This window comes from Papilio xuthus, unplaced genomic scaffold (genome assembly GCF_000836235.2).
Source record: "Papilio xuthus unplaced genomic scaffold, Pxut_1.1 DF827756.1, whole genome shotgun sequence".
Classification (NCBI taxonomy): Eukaryota; Metazoa; Arthropoda; class Insecta; order Lepidoptera; family Papilionidae; genus Papilio; species Papilio xuthus.
In genome coordinates this window covers 2,545,507-2,569,922 of record NW_013530893.1, presented here as the reverse complement: position 1 = coordinate 2,569,922, position 24,416 = coordinate 2,545,507, and the positions used below count along the sequence as shown (strand labels likewise).

At 32.5% G+C, this 24,416-nt stretch overlaps 2 protein-coding genes across 2 annotated transcripts; one reads left to right on the top strand and one right to left on the bottom strand.

The window, feature by feature from the left end:
- Nucleotides 1–15,498: 15,498 nt before the first annotated feature.
- On the top strand, nt 15,499–18,272 carry LOC106116230 (hexosaminidase D; the record flags this gene model as incomplete). Its single annotated transcript, XM_013309988.1, has 4 exons — nt 15,499–15,841; nt 16,242–16,433; nt 16,669–16,781; nt 17,351–18,272. Coding segments are annotated over exons 1-4 (1,569 nt in total), but the record flags the coding sequence as incomplete, so codon positions are not given.
- Nucleotides 18,273–19,075: 803 nt separating this feature from the next.
- Nucleotides 19,076–23,428, bottom strand: LOC106116401 (uncharacterized). Its single transcript, XM_013310228.1, has 5 exons — nt 22,970–23,428; nt 21,664–22,786; nt 20,302–21,508; nt 19,950–20,152; nt 19,076–19,862 (listed from the first exon to the last, which is right to left on the bottom strand). Exons 2-5 carry the CDS (start codon nt 22,765–22,767, stop codon nt 19,185–19,187), a joined length of 3,192 nt encoding a protein of 1,063 aa, XP_013165682.1. The 5' UTR covers nt 22,768–22,786; nt 22,970–23,428; the 3' UTR covers nt 19,076–19,184.
- Nucleotides 23,429–24,416: the final 988 nt, after the last annotated feature.

Below are 24,416 nucleotides of genomic sequence, written 5' to 3'. Positions count from 1 at the left end.
CACGTACTCTTAGTATTCTATTCTATATTCTAATGTATATTATAGAAGAAGAAGCAGGAATTGACACTACCGATCTATACAAGTTCCTAAAGTTTTGTAAGTGTACACATATTTATGCAGCTGACTGTACAATAATCCTAAACTTTGAATATTTCGACAAACTTCGTCTGATGAGAACGATAATGATATCATTAAGCTAATGTCTTCAAATAAAACGCAATGTGCAATAAAACTTTGAAAGTCACATTGTTTCGAAATAATTGACAAAATTAAACACGATTTGTCAAGAAATTACTATTATTTCATTAAAGAAATAGATACGTTTTATTTAACACTATCTATGCTACTAGGATTTTTAACGGACTTAAAAAAAAGTTCAATTCGTCTGTGTTCTTTCTTTTTTTCTTGTGCGATTTTTATCATTCTTTTTTCGTAAGAAATTTTGCTAGACACGCTAGCATTAAATGTGTTAATAACGATATGAATCATCGTAGAAATGTTTTGCTACAAGTATTTTAAAAATATATTTACTTTTGATGTATTTCACACTAAAAGATAACATAAATGTTTACAAACTAAAGGATGAAATGTAAACAAATTAAAGGAATAAAGGATAATAATTTAATTTGTTAGTCATTTTTGCGCAAATCATAAAGATGTGATGACATCACAAGTGACGTCACGTGAAGTAAAAATTCACCAGTTTCGGACAAATACATTCGTTAACATACCATTTTCTTTATTTTCACACAATACTCTACAAATGAATGTTCCGGTTATTTAGAATTTTATTCTATGTGACAAAATAGTTAACCTACAACCAGATTTATAACAATGTTTTGATCATCATCAGCTCGCTATACGTCCCCACCGAGGGGCTCGGAGCCTACCCTAAGTTAAGGGTGATTAGGCCATAGTCAACCACGCTGGCCAAGTGCGGGTTGGTTGACTTCACACATATCTTTGAATTTTTTCTCAGATATGTGCAGGTTGCATCACGATGTTATCCTTCACCGTAAGAATGTCGGATAAATGTACACATGTAAATCGGAAATCGAAAAACCCATTGCTACATGGTCATTGTACGCTTTTTTTCCTTTCTTTTTTTTGTATGTTCTTTATTGCAATTATCAATTTTGTAATTTTATAATTACTATTTTTTTTCAATATAGACATCTGCAATAATAACTTGAAGTTGTACAGCAAAATATTTAAAAGAACTTTAAAAAACTAAAGTAGAAGAAAAGATCACTTTGAATTTAAGTTTCCTAAACACACAAAGTCAGATTGAAATCTTCTGTAACTCAAACCGATCTAGACAAGCATAGCTAAAGTTTTTATAGTTTTCATTTTACTTTGCGAAATATTCAAGTTGAGACGACTAAATGTTGTAGAAAATCTCACATTGCGCGGACAATTCGCAATCTTCAAGATAATGAGCAGCTTCAGACTCGCTGCACTCCATTAGTATAATTGTTCGTTAGTATACGAAAGTATTCGCTAAAGGATGTAATGACGAATTCACTCACCTAAATTTAGCAAAAGATTTTTTTTATATCATAAGGTCGCAAACGAGCATGCGGAATTAATGAATTTGCAGAAGCACTGCCTATCTTTATTCCATGCAGGATGAGACGCACAGTAAGAGAGCAGGTTCTCTCCTCCATTGAATCTACTTTCCCATCCTTTTCTTATGAGGTAAGAAGGCCTCTGGCAATACAAGTGTTAGACGAAACGCGGAATTGCTTCTAATTCACGCGTATCTTCTGTGTGGTTATTGAACTGGGTGAGTCGACCCATTCGTGCAACAGATGTTGTTGTTGTTGGCTTAAGAGCTAAAATCATTACATGTCTCCGAGTATTTACAAAGCTACATTTTTTTTGGTTCCGTTGAAATTTCAATAAGAATTTTCAAGTCACATGTTTTATTATTAAACTTTGATCGTACTTTATTTGTATGCGAGGCGTAAAAAGGGGCATTTTTTTTCTAATTCAAAACATATAAAAAATCAAACATAACAATATTCTGTATGTTTTATATCATTTCAAATGCATAAGGATCATTTAATCATTTTAATTTGTGATTTTTTTCTTATTACTCGAATTCACGAATTATTTTTACATCTAGCTACTATTTGTATTTTATCATATTAAAAATCCTCTCGTAGAATTTAAAATTCAAATTTAAAATGTTCTCACTGCAATTACGCGCTTTGAAGTGTCGTGCGACTGGAGTATACTTTAAAGAGATCATGAATTTAAATGGATTCGTTACAACGATGATAGTTTGTTTAACGAATGTGAGTCGTACTTATATTCGCTAAACAGACGTAAAGTTTATTTTGCGTCTTGGTTAATGATAAAATTGTCTGAGTATTATTGTCCACTCTCTCTTTTCTCTTTTTTCAATAACAACCTGTATGCAAAAAATTGTGGAAGTTAAAAAAATAGTAAAATGTTCAAGAAATATAACAATGTTCAAACTTGTATTTTGTGGAAACTGAGCTGTCCCTGAGCGAGACATAGCTATGATAAACGCGGGTTATGCAATTATTTATTCAACAATCTGCAGCTAAGTGCCGTTTCTTTAAAGCTTTGACAAAATGATTCCGTCTACTTTACTGCAAAACTTATGTCGATATATACATTTTAACTTTAAAAATACGAAGAATAGTCTTCATGTTCGAATCACAGTATTTTAATTGAAACTAGATTATTTAATTACTGATTGTTGTCCGCGACTCCATCCGAGCGATATTAAAAAACTTAATTAGTAGCATATGTGTTCTACATCTATGCGAAATTTTAGCGAGATCCATATCGGCGTTCTGGATATACCTTCAAACAAACATCCATCCTTCTATCTCTCAATCCAACCATCTAACCATTCGTATTTATAACATTAGTAAGATTTAATTTATGTTAATTCTGTTCTACAGTTTAATATCGTCAGTTATTTTGCTTTGCATAGTCTTTTGTTTTATTGGTTGATAGTTTCTGATACTTTATATGCGTTGAGTTTATTGTACATATGTACTTATGTTAGGCCAAATAAATAAATAAAAATATAAAGCTTTTTAGAGGAACAAATTCTAAAGTTGAATGTTCTCCATTAAAGTACTGTCTTCATTCTTAAAAAAATATTCTTACGGAAGGCAGTCGAGTTATGAGCGTATTTTGTTGTCGTAATTACTTGCATTTGTATAGTAGACATGAAAGTGGATGCAAGAAAGCGTAGGTAGTCAAGGAAGTTTCTTTACTACCCTTACCATGTTTTTTTAAAGAAAGTTAACGACATAAGTACTAAACTTTATAGTTCTCATGGTGATAAAAGGTTATGGTAGTGCCTTTTTTTCGTATCGGGCGGTAATCTTTTTAAGATTTTAAGGTGGGGGGTTATGTGAGATTCTTACTCACTATAAACTCCTTGGTGGCCAACCTCAAATGCGACTAAGGGTCCCGGGATTTAAAATGAAACCCACTGGAACTAGTAATCGAAGTGTCTAATGTTTTTAAATAAACAATTATACAATTTCATCTTACTAATATTATAAATGCGAATGCTAAGATGGATGGATGTTTCTTAGAAGGTATCTCCACAACGGCTGCATGGATCTCGCAGAAATTTAGCATAGATGTAGAGAATAGTCGGGAAGAACACGTAGGCTAATTATTAAGTTTGTTTTTAAATCCGTGCGGACGGAGTTACAGTCGATAGCTATAGTATTTCATAATTTTAAAACGAGCTGAACTTTCATAAAATTCCTTCTTTACGATTCCCCTCTTAATGATTGCAGGAACATCATTATCTAGTAAACGCGATCCGCGGAAGTTGTAAACTTATAACGAAGAGGGATCAGTAAGCTTCATAATTATTCATAAAATAATTTAGTTCTCTGATCCTCTGCAAACTTTCTCATTCGACTTTGGCGAATTAACAATTCATCGGATCGAGACATTAAGGTTAATTGTGTGAATATTAAACGTAAGAAATGAAACGTTTTATTCATTATTTTTATACAACTTAAGCTAAATCTAAAGATCTAATACAAAATGTTAGGTCATCTATGAATTAATTATAAAAAAATCTGTATAGATACAGATTTATATTTTATACATAAAGTATAGTTTCATTTTGATCATCCCGTATGAACTATGAAACTATTAAAACGCTTTTAATGAAATATCCTGACTAGGACATGGAAAAATTTATAAAAAAAAGTCTCTTACAACATGCCGGCATGCATCGACTACATTCTCGTGAAAGTCTCGTCAAAATCGGTACTGCCGTTCTGGAGATTACCAAGAACAAACTCAGACTATCAGACAGACACAGAGACAGGGAGACAGGGAGACAATTTTAAAAACAGAACGCAAATCACGTCATTTTCGCGATCCACGTTTGTTTTCTTATATTTAACATACAGACAAACTAATTAACTGTATGATATAAATCATACGAGTTGCATATCATCTCCGGTTCTTTTTTCATATTACTCAAAATCACAAAAACTTATATATAAAATTCTCATGTCACAATTTTCGTTCCCATACTCCTCCGAAACGGCTTGACCGATTCTCATGAAATTTTGTGAGCATATTGAGTAGGTCTGTGAATCGGCTACTATGTCTGTTTCAATACCGCGCGGACAGAGTCGCGGGCTACAGCTAGTTATAAATAAAAAGTTCCAGATTTAAATTTTATTCTTCAGTATTCATGTGCTGTGTTAATTATTGTACCAAGGAACTTTGTCTTAGCAAACAGTAATTTATTAGGAAAACAAGGCGCGCAGGTGAGATTAATGCTTTCAACGGTACAACATAAAAATGTCTACGCTTCTACACTTTAAAACGAAAGCATTTTATACAAACTTTGTTACAGCTAACAACTAAAACAGGAGACACAACTTGTTTAAATATCTAGCTGCCTTCTGGCAGCTACTTGTGTATTGGCTTCTCGTCCACGTGAATATGTTGACAAATATTCATACATCCAAACTCTGCATATATAATATTAGTAAAATGTAAGAATTATGATAAGTAAGCAATTGAAATTTTTTGTATGCCCAGACACTGCTAATTACCGTTCTTGGAGTATCTTGTGGGTTTCTGATACGAAAATACGCTTATTATTATCTATTTTATACAGAGATTTTGATCTCAGAAATCGATGGTTAGTTCAAACTACGTGAATGTATTCTACAGTTCACTCCAAGTAGAAAAGATAATTGATAGTTATTTTTTTTGTTAGAAGCCAAACAATCCAGAGTGTACTCATAGTGCAAGTTAGTTTTCCAATTTCGCTTGAAGTACAACGTTGCCATTTTCTCATTAAACTTCTCGTAGTTTCGCTCAAACTTTGATAGTGTTACTTATTGATAAATTGTATAGAAACGTTGTATATAATTTAGGTATTTTAGTTAAATAATCTATGTTGATATTAGTCTAGAGGGATCATGAATAGTAGTGAAAACGTTTTCATAACTTTATCGACAAGAATCTGTATAACACACTCAAAACTTAGTTCTTAGCACTAATGCAACGAAATGTACTTTACAGACAATAGGACTGTGTGAATAATTCGAATTTACGAATTAATCTCAATCGAATAATTCGAATTATTTAGAACGTCTCTCTTAATTAGAAAAAAAAACAATAGTTAAACTCAAATATCGAAATGTTTGCACACCCCTAGTTGCCAAATTATTTTATTCGTAGCCTGGCTACATGCTTTAGCTACGCTGCTACGACGTAGCACTACACTACTAGTCAAAAATTTTGACGTACCCAATCATATCCTTTAATTTGTAATAAGTATTTCCTGGTTGGTTTCATAGTTTTAAAGTTTATACCGGACAAATATGATATGATAATTGTATATATGTATATATAGGATGTTCGTTAATGAAATTTCAGTTTTTTTTTTAAATATTATATTCGGTCCCCTTATAATCCAGATCGTACAAAATGTTGTTCTAACTGGACACAACAAATCATATTAATGCGTGGCCATTATAACCACAAGGAAATTTATTACGTCGATTTGTTAACGTCCAATCTATGGAGAGAACGGAACAATTTTATTTCCCATTTCTACCATCAATCCTTTATTATTTTGTCGAAATTCTATTACATAAAAGATGAATAAACAATAACATAATAATATATATATATATATTACTTGTAATTATCTTATATATAAAATTCTCTTGTTACAATGTTAGTTACGATACTCCTCAGGTACAGTTGGACCGATTTTTACAAAATTTTATATGCATGTTAAGGAATCAGCTACTATCTATTTTTTATTCCCGCGCGGACGGAGTCGCCGGCGACAGCTAGTTACTACATTATTAAACAAGCAATTACTCCATGTTGTATTGAATGTTTGTTAAAAGGGTTCCTTAGTGTAGATATGCAGATAAATATACACTAAAGCATTACTTAAATATTAAGCGACTCGAACTGTAGAAGTAAGAGCTTACTTAATTGTTTCTAAAAATCTTTAAAATGTTACTAATGTTATAATTGTTAAAGCTTAGATGGATGGATGGATAATTGAAGGTAGCTCCAGAACGGCTTAACGAATCTTGATGAAATTTGGCATATATATCTGGAAGGACACATAGGCTACTAATTATGTTTTTCTTTAATTCCGCGCAGACGGAGTCGCGGGCGACAGCTAGCATGTTAATAAAATAATAACAACCTCTAAAAGTCCAATGTAATTTTGGTTTCGAATTAATATTTTAATTAACAAATTGTAGGAAGAACTGTGAAGAACAGTTTTGCAATTACGTGAATATTAAACAGGATATAACAGGAAAGTTCTGCAATTCATTAAGATAATTGTCCGAGCGCAAAAGCTTCGGCAAAAAAAGGAAATAATTTAATTTCGTCGCGAATGATCGTTCTCTTTATTTTGTACAAATAATCTGTACTCAATTAAATCTACTCAATAACAAAATTACATTGGTTTTCGTAGCTTTCATACTTAATTGTTTAATAAACTTTTTGGTTAAATTTCTACGACTCAGAAGAGTGTAAGTTGTAAGAAAGAGAACGTAAAGAAATAATAAGAAATATAAATAATATAGACGTAGAAAATTAACACATGACAGAAATAAATTACACTTAACAATTTTATTTTGTAAGTTTTAATTTGCATATTTTGAAATTGTCATCAGAATACTATACTTCATAGTAATAAACTAATCTTTACTACTATTATAAAGCGGAAGAGTTTGTTTAAACGCGCTAATCTCAGGAACTCTGGTCCGATTTAAAAAAAATATTTTTTTGTTGGATAGTCCATTTATAGAGGAAGGCTTTAGGCTCTATAACATCATGCTGCGACCAAAAACTTTTTTTTTAATTCCGTGCGGTCGGTGTGGCGGGCGACAGCTAGTAAAGTCACATGGGACACACAGGTTTCTTTTTTGTGTCTATTTCAACCAATATTTTAATATGAAATTTTGACGGAACACTAGCTTAACATATTGTTGTTTTATTTTATTTAAAACTGAATGAAAGGCATGCCAATATATTTCCACATTGCCGTTCACTAACGAAACACGCAACCCTTATATATTTTGTAATCCGAATCCAATTTAAGAAGTAACAAGAACAAATATATTATCTTAACAAGATATTTTACACCGTAAGAAAGATGTATTTCGAAGATTTGGTTTTGTATTCAGATCGTATTTTATTTCTAAGAATAAGATAAAGGTTTGATCAAATTTAGATCACAAGCTTAAAGTCTAATTGAATAAGCTTAAGAATCATTCGACGTTCGAAAAGAAAGACGGGCATTGAACCTGTACATGCACCAACAAAGCTCTTTTTAGTTTAAGAGCTGCATTAACTACGTAGTTAATTTATTCAAAAACTAGCTGTCGCCCGCGACTCCGTCCGCGTTGATACATAAAAAAACTTAATTAGTATAGCCCACCCATCCGTCCACATCACATAGGGATGTGGACGGATGGGTGGGATGGGATTGGAGGGCCAAACATTCGCATTTATAATATTTGTAAGTTAAATAAAATTCAAAGAAAAAAATGAATAAATAGTATCCTACGTCCGTCTCCTGGCTTTAAGCTACCTCTTCACCAATTTTCAGCCATATCGGTAAAGCCGTTCTCGAGTTATAAATAGCGTAACTAACACGACTTTCTTTTATATATATAGGTAATATAATACGGTCGGTAATCATTTGAAAGTAATCCTCGGACGATATTATTTAAACTAATTGCCTAATAGTTATTACCTAGTAGCTTTAATAAACTAAAGGATCGGCTTAACTATATGCAAGCGGAACGACCACTGAAACCTAATTCTACTTATAAATCTTATTGTTTTGATTAGTTTTAAAATTAAAGGATTATTAAAATGGTTATTAATGATGAAAATTTCTATTAGAAACCTTTAAGGTTAACGCACATTGATCAACTTGTCCACCAAACACCGTCCAATCGCACGATTGCCGCGACATTCACTCGTCCATTGAGCGGGATAAAGCTATAAATTTGCGATAAGTCATTTGTTCTTGCTTGCGCGGTTGGACCTCGCTCCGTTCATTCTTGCAAACGATAATGACATAGCATTTTCCTAAACTTATATCTTTATTCCGCTCCATCGACGACGTCTAAGCAGCAACGAGTGGATGCCGCGGTTATTGTGAGCGCTGCCAGTTGACGAGTGGGCGTTAACCTTTTTGTTATAACAACTGTTGTTTCTAAATTACATTTTACTATTGGAAATGTAGATATTAAATTACTTTCTTGCTATCTGTTGTTTGTATATTCTCCATATGTCTGATAGGATGATGTAGAATTGATATTTTTCTGTAGAAATGATAGTAGTCTTATCTCTTTCGAATATAGGATGAATAAGTGAGCTTATTTAATACATTAAGCGCAGCGCCGTGTCCTAACACCGACGCCCTCTTGAATTATTAATGTGTAACACTTTGACTTTTATGTAACAGGATCTGTCAAGCAAGCGAATTCTAATTATACTTTGCGTGCTTGTTTTTTTATAAGTTTGAAAATTTTTGTGTCAGAAATCGTTTAACGACATGTAAATTTTGAGTAAATTACGATGTGCACGTGTGTTTTCTTAACCCCCCCCCTCGAGAGTGGCAAATTACTATGGCGGCTTTTTGCTTATTCCATTTCTGTATAGTCAAAGATAACATCAACGAAGAAATCGATCGAGGCCTGATATTGCTCATGAATGTTGTATGTTTCATTTTCAAACTTATTTACTTTCATATGTCGTCATACTTTTTTATGAATTTTAGATTCCATATACTGAGGTTTTCACTCCTCTACGTAAAAAAATAACAAATTGTCGATAACGAAAATCCAACTTTTAAAATTCTTATCTGTATGTCTATCTGTACTGAAATTTGGACTCGACGCGGAACAAAGTCTGAAAGAACGTATAGGATCACTATTTTTTTTCTAATTCCGCGCGGATGGAGTAGCGGATGTCAGCTAGTATAGAATAAGATTGAAGCTTGTACTGAGTTTAGGAAAGTCATAATATAAGTTCAAATATTGCAAAACAAAATCTGATACGTTTTCATATTTCGGCAAAACTTTGAAATAAAAATTATAATTGAAACGAGCTTTTAATCAAGATAGCACTTTTCACATTTCCTCTTTGTTCGGAATTAATTTCCGCACCGGAAACTTTATGCGCCCTCGTAATAAAATAATAACGAATCAAATTTTCAATATTAGATAAACTTTATACTTAAAGAAATCATTTTTTTTCGTCCCAATATGTAAGCATATAATAATCTGTATATATAAAAGAAAGTCGTGTTAGTTACACTATTTATAACTCAAGAACGGCTTTACCGATATGGCTGAAATTTGGTGAGGAGGTAGCTTAGAGCCAGGAGACGGAAATAGGATACTAATTATTTACTTTTTTTCGAATTTATACCTTGAAGACCTGCTTTTTATTTAACTTATTACTAATATTATAAATTCGAATGTTTAGATAGATGTGATGTGGATGGGTGTTTGAAGATATAAATGATTTTTTAATTCTATTAAAAATTAAATTTACAACCACCACCACCACCAGCGTGTTTTTTCAGTTTATATTCGGTAAGATCCGTTGAACCGTTCTTGAGGTATCTTCTAACAAACATTCAAACTTCGTAATTATAGCATTAGTAAGATATTACTCAGGAATAATATAGCTTTCTAATGTTCAATGATTTTTTGAAATCAGTGCAATAGTATTTGAGCTTTGTTGTTACATACATTAGAGAAAAAAATATTAAAAATATAAATAAAACTGAAATATATATTATACGCACTTACCGCAGACAACCATTAAGGAGGTTCATAAAATGAATTTTATGTTACATACGAAGCCAGAGCGATACGCTAGTGTATAAACAAAATAAATACGAGGATGAAACAAATATGAGTAACAAAACAAATGTCTCGTATAAGCTATGGAGTGAACTGAAGTGAACGTATTGACAGAGCATTTCAATTACTTTATTGTGTACCGTCCAATAGAATATATTTACGACAAATAAAAACTATATTACTAAAGTATAGTACATACATTACTAGCTTTCGCCCGCAACTTCGTACGCGCTTAATTTATAACCAATATGTTCTTCCAGACTACGTTCTACATCAGTCTTTCCCAAAGTGGGCGATTACGCCCCCTTGTGGGCGCCGCAGGTCTCAAGTTGCGGGTTATAGTAAAAGTTTCGTTTAGAATTCTCCGTTAATATACATATATAGGTCACTATATTAATTAATTTAATTTGAAGTAACAGTGGTTTTTAAATATGTGAAAATATGGAGCGCTAAAAAAATATTTATTCTCAAAGTGGGCAGTAGATATAATAAGTTTGGGAACCACTGTTCTACATCTATGCCAAATTTCAGCTAGATCCATGCAGCTGTTTCGGAGGTACCTTGAAACAAACATCCATCCGTCTAAACATTCACATTTATAATATTAGTAAGATATGTGTGCGTAACTGATTACGGCAAACGTTTTTTTGTCTATCTGTCTGTCCGCAAGACCGCGTTTGTTTTTTTAAGACGGTCTTAATATACAGTTGGGGGGGGGGGCGGTTCAACTGACATATTTTTCACGTTCAAAATGTTCACGTTACGAATACTCGCAAATTTTCGTACTAGAACCCCAGGTTGCAAGTGACTTTGGCGACAAAATAATAAAATTACAGCGACGTGTACATGTGTACGAAGTTCCATGATATTGTTCTTTGTCAGGATTCAATGATTTACGTGGCCTTGTCTATAAAGGGACTTAGAGATCTCAATAAAGTAGTGAAGTCGTGGCTATTATTTATTAAATAGTTCGAGGTGTTGAAATACTATTCAAGTAGAAATAATTTATCTAAATCTATTTTTACAGCCCAATCCCTTCCCTTGATATCACATTGGTGTTTTTTTACTTATAGGTATATATATATATACTAAAGATTTATTACTTACCAATTTATTGTCATAAGATTTATTTTCACCAATATGACGTCATCGAATTCGGATGCCATGTTATTTCGTTCGGATACAAAATGTTAGAATACTTTTTCACGCTTTTCGGTTACCACATTTTTTATAATACCCGACCCCATTTTATAGGAAACGTGACTTGGTAACTTTATGTTTACGATCAGTATTGGTGGGAAATGAATCGTTTTTAGGAACTTTGATTGCGTATATTACATTTCATAGTTAAGGAAAACGGCTTTTTGTGGTTACGGTGGCACTGGTAAGTTTAGTGTACTTAACTTTTATAGTAAATAATTCACCGCGAAATTCTAAAAATTACGGAAGTGCGATAGGAAATATTCAATGGAAATTTAGGTATTCAATAGGTTTTCTTTATTTCCATAGACTAAGAATATTTATTGAAGACTGACTAGCTGTCGACCGCTACTCTGTCCGCAGATTAATAAAAAGTTAATAAGTAGCCTATGTCTTCTTTCATACTATGTTCCACATCTATGCCAAATTTTATCATAATTCTTTGAGCCGTTCTAGAGATAATCTCATACAAAACATCCATCCATCTATTCAAACATTCGCATTTACAATATTATTAAGATTTATTACAATAGTGGTATTAAATTTGACACTGGGTTTATCAAGTTACTTTATTAACCCTTGTTGCTCAAATCCCGATGTCATTGGTTAAGTTAAGGGGAATATAACACAAAGTTTAAATATTATTTTCTCTATAAAAGCTATATTCAAAATATTAGAATCCATTTGTCTACTGTTAGGAAAAAATCCAACACTGCGGTGTACTGGCGCAACACTAGCCTTGCTAAATTGTCAACGCTTATGTCCCCTCACTAATCATTCTGACACTTGACTTTATAACGAAAGCGCGCCATTCCCGCTAAAGGATTCCAACTAATACTGTCTGAAATTACCTATCCATAATAATAAAATCTATATAGTTTGGAATACCTATAACATATAAAGTTCTAGATCTGAATTAACTCCTTTGTACATAATAGAATTCAATTTATGTATACATTTTAGAACAATTCACCAATCTTACTAATATTACAAAAGCAAAAGTTTAGATTGATGTTAGAAGTTATCTCCAGAACGGCTTAACGGATCCGGTAAAAGGCGTATATGTAGAACATAGCCTGAAAAAACACATTGGTTACTAGAAAAGTTTTTTTTATTTCCGCACGTAAGGTGTCACGGACGACAGAGCGTTTAACTAAATTAATATAATAATATTACTAGGTGTAAGCTTCCCTTTAAATAAATGGTTCAACTCTCAGATGTAAAGTGACCATTACCGCTCAAGCCGAGTTTATATTGCTTGGCTTTACAACTATTCACTAACACACTCTCTGTATGCGCATAAATTACATTATCAAGCCGGATTTCACCTACATCTGCAATGTTTGTACGCGATTCGCGAAAATTTAGTTTCGTACTAGAGTTATAATGCCAAAATTTATAAAACAACTTCCATCTGTTGGACAGATAAACAAAATTATAACATACATTAAACCCCCTAAAAGATCAGAGAGTTGATAACGCCAAAACTGTCGAGAAATAGCGCCTAGTAAATAAAAATAGTTGAAAAAGAAAACCGAATTTTGCGATAATTTTTTGAAAAGGATTTTTTTGTATCACGTAAAATAATTAATAACTATACCTTTTAAACTATAAACTATGACCAAACAATATAAATTATACACATATAAGAAAGTTACTAATACTACGAACTCTCCCTCTGTCCCCGATGACTAAACTTGCTTATCTTAATATTCATATCTGATTCTGGATCCTGAATAATAAATTAAAATTTACTCCCACTACTTATTAGCTTAACTTAATACCTTACTATGGTCTACCAGGTTCCGAGGACCACGTTTCCACTGCCGCAGAACATGTACAATCACATCGTTTAACTAAACATCATATCTTACTTCTTACTATCTTACTAATATTATAAATACGAATGTTTGGATAAATGGATGGATGTTTATTTAAATATATATCCAGAACAGCTGTATGGATCTCGCTGAAATGTGGAATACATATAGAACATAATTTGGAAGAACACATAGGCTACTATTATCTTTTTTTAGTTTCGCCCGAACGGAATCGCGGGCATCAGCTAGTATCTTATAACTTCGAGTAGGATTTCCCTAAAGCTGAATATTTTTTATTTTTTTGTACACAGAATATATATTACTAATATTATATAAATACGAAAGGGAGATGTTTGTTATTGCGTATCTTCAGAACGGCTTAACGAATCACGATTAAATTTGGCACAGATGTAGAAAATTAACCTGAAACTTGCTTAGTTTTTTTAAATTCTGTGCGGATGAAGTCGGAGGCAAAAGCTAAATAACGTAAGCATAGATTTTATCCTAGAGATACCTTAACCGCAGCACAAAAGTGAGGTAAAAAACGCCTCCGTACAACTTTTGTTGGGGTAAATTTCCTCGTTGTCATTTACAATATGACATTTCGAAAATGGAATCTCGATTACAGTTGACAGTTGTATGAAACATTCTATTTATAAAATAAATATCTAATATTGTCAGCCAGTAAGTTCTTTACTTTAGAATTTTACTTTCTCCTTTTCCCTACGGTACTGAAGTTACCACATATACCAGGAAAAGCTTCTCTTTTATATACTTTATTTCATGAAAGGCTAATATTACGAGCACAGTTTCAGTTCGTGTATTCCTGTTAGCTAAATGCAAACATCAAAGAATAATATCGAATATATTGGCAGGGAAATACACTGAGAGAATACGCCCTGGAGCGGACTTACAAATGCAATGTATTATTTTACTTTTTCATATCTAAAAAATATACAGGAGTCAAGAATTATACATTTTTTTCTCGTTTATTTGTTCATTTTACTCTCTTTTTGTTGATTTTCATCACCCTTTGTACCTAAACTTTAGACTGTGTTGTCGTGGTATTGAACTGGTTGCTGTCCATTAGCGCAACATGTTACTGGCATGTTAAGCCCTTTGTTTAAACAATTAGATTTTTATGAAACATTTCTTAGGATGCTAGATACTTTATCTCATCTCTATCAGCCGTCATATCTGAATCTACCCCCTTTCTATGCATGTCCTCTTTCACACAATCCATCCATACCTTTTTGGTCCTCCTCTAACTTTGTAGTCATCCAACATTTGTACTTTATCTTATTGCTATGTTTACTATATTATATTGAAAATGTTCTCTGGTTTTATATCATGATTAAAAACATACTTGTAGTGCATGTTGCAGAGTGGAGCGAATCGGTTCACTTCCCACATATTACAGTCATTCTGCGCCCGGCAATAACCCATTGTATACTACTTACTCGTGACACGAATGTTGTAGAGATATTATTAAACTCGCCGATATAAAAAACAACTAACTTTGAAATTTCTTTTTTTTAATCTTAATAATATTATATATGCGAATGTTTATATGGATTGATGTATGTTAGGAGGTATCTCCAGAATAGCTGCATGGATCTCGCTTTAATTTGGCATAGATGTAGAGCATAGTCTGGAAGAATACATAGGCTACAAAGTTTTTTTATTCCACGCGGACAGGGTCGTGGACGATAGCTAGTTATATGTACACTTTATTTTTAAAAGTATATACGATAATTTGATTTATATAGAATTTAGAAATTATATTATTTCAGATTCGACCATCTAATCGACTTTCTTCGACGACCTTTTTTGAACAAAATTTGGATTTATATTACATAAGCGTTTTCCATTCGACTATGTTAAAGTGTATTCAAAATCACAAAGAACTTTTTTTTGTTCAAAGTGAAATTTGACAATGTATAAAAATATTCATTGGATGCGCTTCTCCTTAACGTAATCAAACTAATTGAATTATAAGTGAAGCTATACATGTGAGGAACGTCCGCACAGAACATGTTGCGATGTGAACGAATATTATAGTATTTAAAGTGTTACAAAATGATCGGATATATAATAAGATTGAAGTTTTTAAGAATCAAAATAAATATTACAACAATTTTCATGGCTATAGTACATTTAGGTGTTCTCTACGTAATATTACATGCGTGGAATCATCATAAACATAAGTCGTTTTACATACATAGAGGTGTGAATCTATCAAAAGTGATTGTACATATAGATTTGAAAGGATCGCCACCGAAATTGGAATATCTGACGTCACTATTGCCGTTGTTAAAAGATGTTGGTGCAAATGGATTACTAATGGAATACGAAGATATGTTCCCATATAAAGGAGATATTAGTAATTTAAGCTCTAAATATTGTTATAAAGAAAATGAGGTATGTTATCATTAATTGTTGGTTATATTTACAATATTATATGTAGGTTATAGATGCGTTTTTTTACCTTAATTTGAGAGAAAAGTTAAACTCATATTTAACCCATTTTTCTTGGTATAATTCGTTATCTTTGTATTAATAGTACTTATAATTTATTACGTCGTACTGATCTATGAAACGTTGTCAAGTTTTACGCATTATTATATTATTATAAAATCTATTAATCATCTAGTGAATTTAAAAATGTATAAAAAATTGAACCGACCTGCAAGCAGTGTCTTAAGATTAAAAAAAAATCAAAACACCAGGCAGCCACGCTGTAATAAAAAATAAAGACGTATTGATAACCTCCTTTTTGATGTCGACTAAAAAGGTTTCATATCGTTAATTTTATTTACAGCTTAAGGAATTCATAAAGTACGCATGGGAGTCGGGTTTTGAGATAATGCCATTAGTACAAACTTTTGGTCATATGGAACATGCATTAAAATTGCAAGAATTCAAACATTTACGTGAAATTCCAATGTTCCCTGATTCTATCTGTCCTAGCAAGATGGAAAGCATGACTCTAATCAAAAACATGTTACAACAGGTTTGTAATTTTATAAAGATGTTTGCTTAATCTTTATTTCTAAGACTATTTCGAGAACTATAAGCACGGATTCTAATACCAAATGCTTCTAAATTAAATTCCATTTTTTTATTATTATCTCGACAGTTCCTTGCTTGCCTTCTGCTGCATCTCCCTACCACTTTTCTGGTACTTTGTCAACTAATTATTCGTTTCAAATTCGAGTAATTTCATGTATTTTTGTTGCTATTTATAGGTTATTCAATTCCATACAAGTGTGGTACCATTAAGATATATACATATAGGTTGTGATGAAGTGTACCATATAAATAAATGCGCAAAATGTCGTAGTCGGAGACAAAAAGAATTGTAAGTATAAGATCATGTATTCCTATAAGATTATACGTTTTAATTCCTTCATGAGTTAGTTCAAAATATAACTATATTATGTTAGGAAGAAAATGCAGCACTGTTTTTTTATATTATAAGGTGGCAAATGAGCGAGCGACCACCTGAAATCGCTGAAATAGCGAAGTGACCGTTGCCCATAGACATACGCAATTGCATATGCGTTGCCTACCTTTAATCGACGGAGAGGATGCACAGAAAGAAAAAATATTTTCCCTTTCCATGCATCCTCTCATCCGGAAAGTCCACTTCCACTTCCCATCCTTTTCTTATGAAAAATTGGGTAGGAACGGAAAGAGGACGAAATTAGGCCTCCGGGACGCACACTCATCAGACGCAACGCGGAATTGCTTCCACTTCACGCCTGTCTTCTGTGTGGTCGTGGTATATCACCGGGCGATTCGGGCCAAGTCGTGCGAAGATGTTAAAGCGGGCTCTACTAAGCGGGGTAAAAGAAATATTAGTAAATGTATAAAAATCTGGTAATATTTAAAAAAAAAGTAACAAAATTTTGTTATTTTGAATTCCAGAGACATTTATATGAGTCATTTACGAAGCGTAACTGAAATAGTAAAATTTTATAGTCCAAATGTGACTGTGCTATTTTGGGACGACATGCTTCGAGGTGTCGATTCTGATTATTGGAGTACGATGAAGATTATTAACGACGTTGAACCAGTTTGTTGGGATTATGCAACAAGGCTACACGTATCACATAGAAATTTATACAACTATCATAAGAAATTCAACAATATTTGGATAGCATCAGCATACAAAGGTGCGGAAGGAGTGACTGCTACATTACCAGATTTGTATAGTCGCTTTATGAATCATTTGGAATGGTTAAGATTTATATTTGATTATAAATTTGGAGGAGAAAGAAAATCTTACAATTTTAAAGGAATAATACTCACAGGATGGTCTAGGTATAGCCACATGGAACCATTATGTGAATTACTGCCCGCATCAATTCCCAGTTTAGTTATGAATTTGTTACTTATCAAACATTTTCAAAAAGAAACAAGCAAAGATATACACACAATTCCAGCTACAGAAGTATTCCATTTATACGTCAGAGATGACTTTAAGAAATATTTTCAATGTGAATATGCAGAATTAAATGAATTTGATAGTCATGCATGTCAATATAGAGAAAGTAAATTGTATAGTAGCCTAGAATATTTTATATATCAAAATGAAGATATTATAAGAAAAATAAATGATAATAAAAAAGGATTACATTCAATAGAATATTATAATAGAATTGATCATATGAATATGAATTCGGTTAAGTCAAAAATAATATGGGTAAATCAAAGTCTGCACGATTTTATGGCTATTGAAAGTAAGGTGTCGAAAGCGATGCTTGAATATCACAGCTCGTTCGTTGTTGTTGAATACGTACATTATAAATTTTACAATGAAAAGAAGAAACTTAAAAGTTTGTTAAAAATATTAAAGGATTATTATAAAATTCACACATGGCACAGGAAGTCCTATAAAAACTTTTTGAATTAAGGAATGAAATAATCATTTTATTAACCGTCATCAGCTCACTATACGTCCCCGTCGAGGGGCTCGGAGCCTACCCTGAGTTAAGGGTGATTAGACCATAGTAAACCACGCTGGCCAAGTGCGGGTTGGTTGGCTTCTCACATATTTTGGAATTTCTTCTCAGATATGTGCAGGTCGCATCATGATGTTTACCTTCACCGTAAGTACGTCGGATAAATGTACGTATGTATTTTATTACTAGGATTTAATAACTATTATTACTTGTATAAGACTCTTTTATGGATAAGTTTTAAGACTTAATGTAATTGTTGCTATATTCTGGGAGATTAACTACCATTTGCCTTGATATGAACTTTAAATATAGGATAGAATGTTTTATTAAAATAGCGAAGTGTTTTTTTATAATAAAGTTGTTTATTTAAACTTTAAATTCATAGATTACAACCACGATTAAGCGATAAAAATATCTTTTCCTAGGTTAATTTTAACACAATTTAATTAAGCTCAAAGACTTAAAAATCCTGTGTTGTCGGCAGCACATCATGTAATTGGATTCTCCGAATTAAAAACGAATCTCAAATATACCATTACTATACACAAAAAACAAACATTAGATTTTCTTTTTCTTCGAATCACTTTGTTATATTTTAAAATCTTTTTATTTAACTTTAAGTCTCTTTTAGTCATTTTATATTGCAATGTAAGAAATCTTTTTATTTATACTAAACACACTGCAAAAAGCACTTAATATAAAATGTTACATTATAATTAACAATATCACTTTTAACAAAAATATGTTATCCTAATAGCACCTTAAAGTCAGCTCTGATTTAAAAAAAATATCAAATTTTATCTGTTTTTACTGTCAATATCACTAGTATCGTTAATTTTAGCTTCTGTGATTGTTGTTCCAATTTTCGGTTTATGTATTGGTGCAATTTCTACAGGAGGAGGAGTAATCGGCACTAAGCTACCATCTTCTTCAGCAACTTTTAAACCAATAGTTGCTCCTAACTTAGCACTTGCTTGCTTAAACGTATCAGATAACTTAACTTGAACTACGTTAATACACATAGATGTTAAAGCTAATCCAAAAATTAAATACAAAATTGAAGCCATCATAAACATTGGATGATCTGGTACTAAATCACCGAGACCGATAGTTGACATCGATATAAAAACGAAATAAAACGATTCGAAGAAATCCCATTTCTCCCAAATATTAAACGCTAGAGCTCCAATGATGATATAAATAGCTAAAATTGTAATAGCTACTGAAATCGGCAGATTAAATTCGTCGTCTATTTCAAACACAGATGGCGCTGGTGTATCTGGATCTGTTGCATTTTCTAGATCAGGTCGTAATGTACCCGGCTTTGGTGGTAAAGGAGGAGGTACATCGCTGTCTTTTCTTTCAACCGGGGGTGGCTTGTTGTCTTCTGGTAGCTCGTCTATGTCCTCTTCGGAAAATATTTGTGAAGGGCGACGTACCACGTCGTATACAATGTTTAGGCCTTTAATTACCTCCTGTATAACATTTTTAAAATATTAGCCATCATAATTTCATCATAATTTGATACCGGCAAACTAAATCTATTATTTTGGATTACTTGCCTGCATCGGGACAGTCCTTCGAACTTTCTTGCAGCTTCTAGTATAATAAAATCTTCTAATAAAGGCCCAGAAGAACTTAATAATTCTCGTGAATAATTTACCAAAGTCGGCAAGCACAATCAAGAATAATGGAATTCCAATAATAGCATAGACTATGGTAGCCACTCGGCCATACGTCGTTTTTGGAGCTATGTGACCGTAACCTGTAACAGAAAAAACTAAAATAATAAAATGATAGATAACTTTTATTAAACAAATTAAAATTTATGTTGTTCCAAATAAAACACCGAGGGAAAAATCGTCAATTTATTTATCGGTGAAATAAAATTATTACAATATTTAAAACTCTTACCAATAGTTGTAATTAACGTCAGGCAATATACAAATGAATTCATAAAATTCCAAGACCTCTGCCCGCTGTATGACGTCACGCCTGCTTCGTGTGCTGTGTGTAATTGATTTTCGAATTCAAAGAGTTTATTTCTTGCCATTGATTTCCAATCTTCTTCCCGTAAATAGTGACTACCACGCCAAAGACTTTCGATGAAATCTCTTTTAACACTCCTACTTCCACATTTAAAAGCGTTTTCGAAAGATCCTTCCAGCATTTTGAACATCATACCTCCAAACCCACAAATAATTACTAAAAGTATCAATTCACAAATACACCTGTTTTTAAGTAATCTAATTTTTTCACATGCATCCTTTTGTTCTTCCTGAAACTGTTGCCAACGAGCCAAATGTTTCCATCTGCTTCTTGTTATCTTTTTGGGGATAGTAAGTTTTTCTTCTATGTTCGGTTCATGTTTAAATAATATTATTGGTTCTTCACTTAAATTGTTTGTATTTCTTTTTCTTAAAATAGATTTTTGCTCTCTAACATTTTCATTGTTATTTTGCAAAATATTACCAGTGTGTGTCAGACTAATGTTTCCTGTGGAATCTTTTTTGTCAACTTCTTCGCTCAAAAGATTTAGTTTACGAGTCAGTTCAGCTGTTCTTTCAGATAAATCAAATTCATATTCGTTTTCACTAGGTGAAGATGAATAGCAACTTGATGTATACTCAGATTGACTTGCGTCTATATATCCAGAACTGTGTCTACTCCTACTACCCTGAATAGAATCGGGCTTTTTCACCGAAGTAATTCCAGACAAAATTTCTTTATCGCTTATTATTTGTATTGTTTTGGGACAAGAAATACCTCTAGAGTGCCGTAAATTTGTTGGAGTTTTATTAGGTGTTTTTAAAACTCTATCATTATACTTCTTATACTCAGTTGGAAGTCTCGGATCATCTTTTGGTATCGACAAACTTCTAGCTCTTGCCTTTTGCATTAACTCTATAATTTCTAAACTAGTTTGGCTTATTCCTGTACCGGTTTTATCTATTGTCTTTCCGGTACTGTCTTGTGTTCTGTAAAATGATTGAGAGCGATTCGCTCTGGGAGATTTTATGAATCGACGAGGTGTAGGTGTGACTTTCCGCTTAGTGATATTATCAGAATACTTTTCTTGGTATAGTTGATCTTCACTCATTTCGCTTTCACTCGTCTTACTCTGTAAATTTTATTATTAATTAATAAGCATTAGTATATCTCTTTCCTAAATATTCTTTACACATTTTCATATCATTTTTGTTAAATAATATTGTAATACAATATTATTAACAAAATAAACATCAGAATCACAATTAATTTTAAGTAAAAACTGACCCCGAATCTTGATGCAGATTTGCTTCTTGCTGGTTTTACAGGTGGAATTTTACTTTTCGGTTCCTCTCTTGTTGGTTTTGAAGGAATTTGCTTCACAACAGATGGCTTCTGCTCTGCGGACAATTTTCTGCTAGGTGTCCTAACTACTCGTTCCCTTATTTCTACGACTGGTTTTTGATCTTGAGTTAATTTTTTACTAGGAGTTCTTTCTACCTGCATAACTCTGGTTATTAATTCACCGCTTGATGGAAGAGTTTCCGGCTTAGGTGGTTTAGTTTTTTGAGGTTGCGTGATTTTATCATCCTCAATTTTAATTTCATCTTTTTTTGGTGAGACTTTGGATTTAGTGCTCTTTTCTTGTGTTTTCATTTCATTAACCTCATCGGGGTATACCAATTCTTCTAATTTTTTGGGGGCTATAGGCATCGGATAAGGGAAATTCTTCTCACGTGGTGATGAACTGGCAGTTGTAGGTGGAGATAATGATCCTCGGTTTTCTTTTCTTGTTGCGTCCATAGAACTATGTTTAGTTGATTCGTCATCTTTAGGTCCCAAAGTATAGTTTGTAGTCAAAAGCTTATTCGTTGGATCAATAAAACTTCCCTTACGCTCTAGTGACGATGATTCTTCCTTATCCGGCACAGCAAAAGGTGATATACTCCTGCGTCGTCTCTCATTTGCAGCCATTGCTCGAGCTTCTAAGACTTCATCCCTATCTAAGTCATAAACGGGATCCTTTAAATTAGCTTTTTCCTGAACTAAACGCCTCATTTCTTCATAAGTTTTATCAGCTTCAATTTCTCTAGTATTTCGTGGATTGTTATCTTCGTCATCAGAAGTTGGTGTATCTTCGTGAGGGATTTGAGTGCGACTTGGCTCTGGGGTTTTTTCTCTTTGTCTCATTGCTTGTCCTCTATTTTTAGACAAGTTTCTCCTTTTTCTTAAAGACATAGATTCTCTGTCAGTATCGTCTTCCATATTTAATATTCCTTGCTGTTTACGATCTGGAGATTTCGATACTAATTTTCCTGGAGTCTGTGTTTGTGATGATGCTTTTGTAGAATTAATTTTGGTACTATCCAGTGGACTATCGTTTTCATTCATAACTTGATGTAAACTGCTCCTGAAAGATTAAAACAACGTATTAATGAAAACGAACAATTGTAATTGGATTAATCATAATATAGTTCTTATATGTAGTTTTTAAAATTGATGTCTTACAAATTCTGAAAGCGATGGATGTAATAGCTTAACAACTATTCAATATTCAGAACGTTAATAATGATAGCAAAAAACAGTTTCTTACCTTTTGTTATAGTCGCTTCGAGAATCTCTGTCTTTTCATCGGGGTTAACGTAAGATGTCTAATAAAAGAATCTATTTCGAACAATATCCACACTACACTTTTACGTAACACAACAATTGACACCACAGCCGTTTTCACATTAGTATATTCTTCAGATACCTTTATAATTTGTATTGGTTATGACATTATTAAGAATTACGCTTAAAACATTGAATCATTTTACTGTAAGAACGCTTTGGAACTGGCTAAAGTGCGACTAGTACGCTGGGCACGGTTCCAATTCTACCACGGCTACGTTCCGTTCAGATCGCGTATGTGTGTGCCGAAAATAAAAGCAAAATAAATTATTAAAACACTAGATATGTCGTTACGTCATCGATCACAAGATTGCTCTATCTAAATTAACAATCAAAATGTTGATTCTATGCCTCGGTAGTAAAGCATTGATGACCCAAAAACATCGAACCACCACGTTAGTTGGTTTTCATGTTAGTTCACATGATCCTGTATTTTCCTTAGAAACAGATTTTTGCTCTCTCTTATCTGCCGGTACGAGTATCAAATGATATATTTTACTTACTTAATTTTATTCATTAATTCTTGAAGAATAATACCTACTTTAACTAAGTAAAATGGTTCATTCTCGAAATGGATTTTTAAATTTGTAATTCCAGTCTCTCTAGGAGCGCCTAGTTCTATCTGGTGATCCATCTTACTTCATCTATCTCGAGTTAATGGTTCGGCTATTAGAAATCGCAGTGAAAATGGGAGAGCGAAGAAATGAAAAATTCTATTATCAAATTAGTTTCATTCGAGCCTGTGAAAAATGAATAGCAAGAGTAAACTTAAGCAAAATTGCTTTTTTGCTATCACAGTAGGTAGAGTGACATTAATATCTTATCTTTTAGATCTTAAATCATTTATTATTAAGTGATTATTATATTATAGTACATAGGTATTTGAAATTCACGAATACAAAAAAAAGTGTATCTTTCAGAAAAATAAACGTAAAAGATAAGCAAGTTAAAACAGTATTTTAATAAATCACTCTGAATGAAGCTTTCCAGTTCGGAGCGTTTGTTCTACTACGATATCTTTTTGCATACTGTAATCGAGTTTCGAGAATTTTCACAAAACACGTTATTTACGATGTTATGTAGATTTAAATCAATTGGATTGTTAATTTATAGATACAGCAGGAAGCTTATTTTTGCCTAAGAGTACTGACTTTAAGCACTTTAATTAATATTTTAATCTTACTAATATTATAAATGTGAAAGTTTGGATGAATGGATATTTGAAGGTATCTCCAGATGGTCTTGATGAAATGTGGCATGGATGATCATAGTTTGGCACACATAGGCTACTATTAAAGTGTATTTTTGATTCAGTTTGGATGTAGTCGCAGGAGACAGAGACAAGAATATTATAAATAAGTAGGTACTCA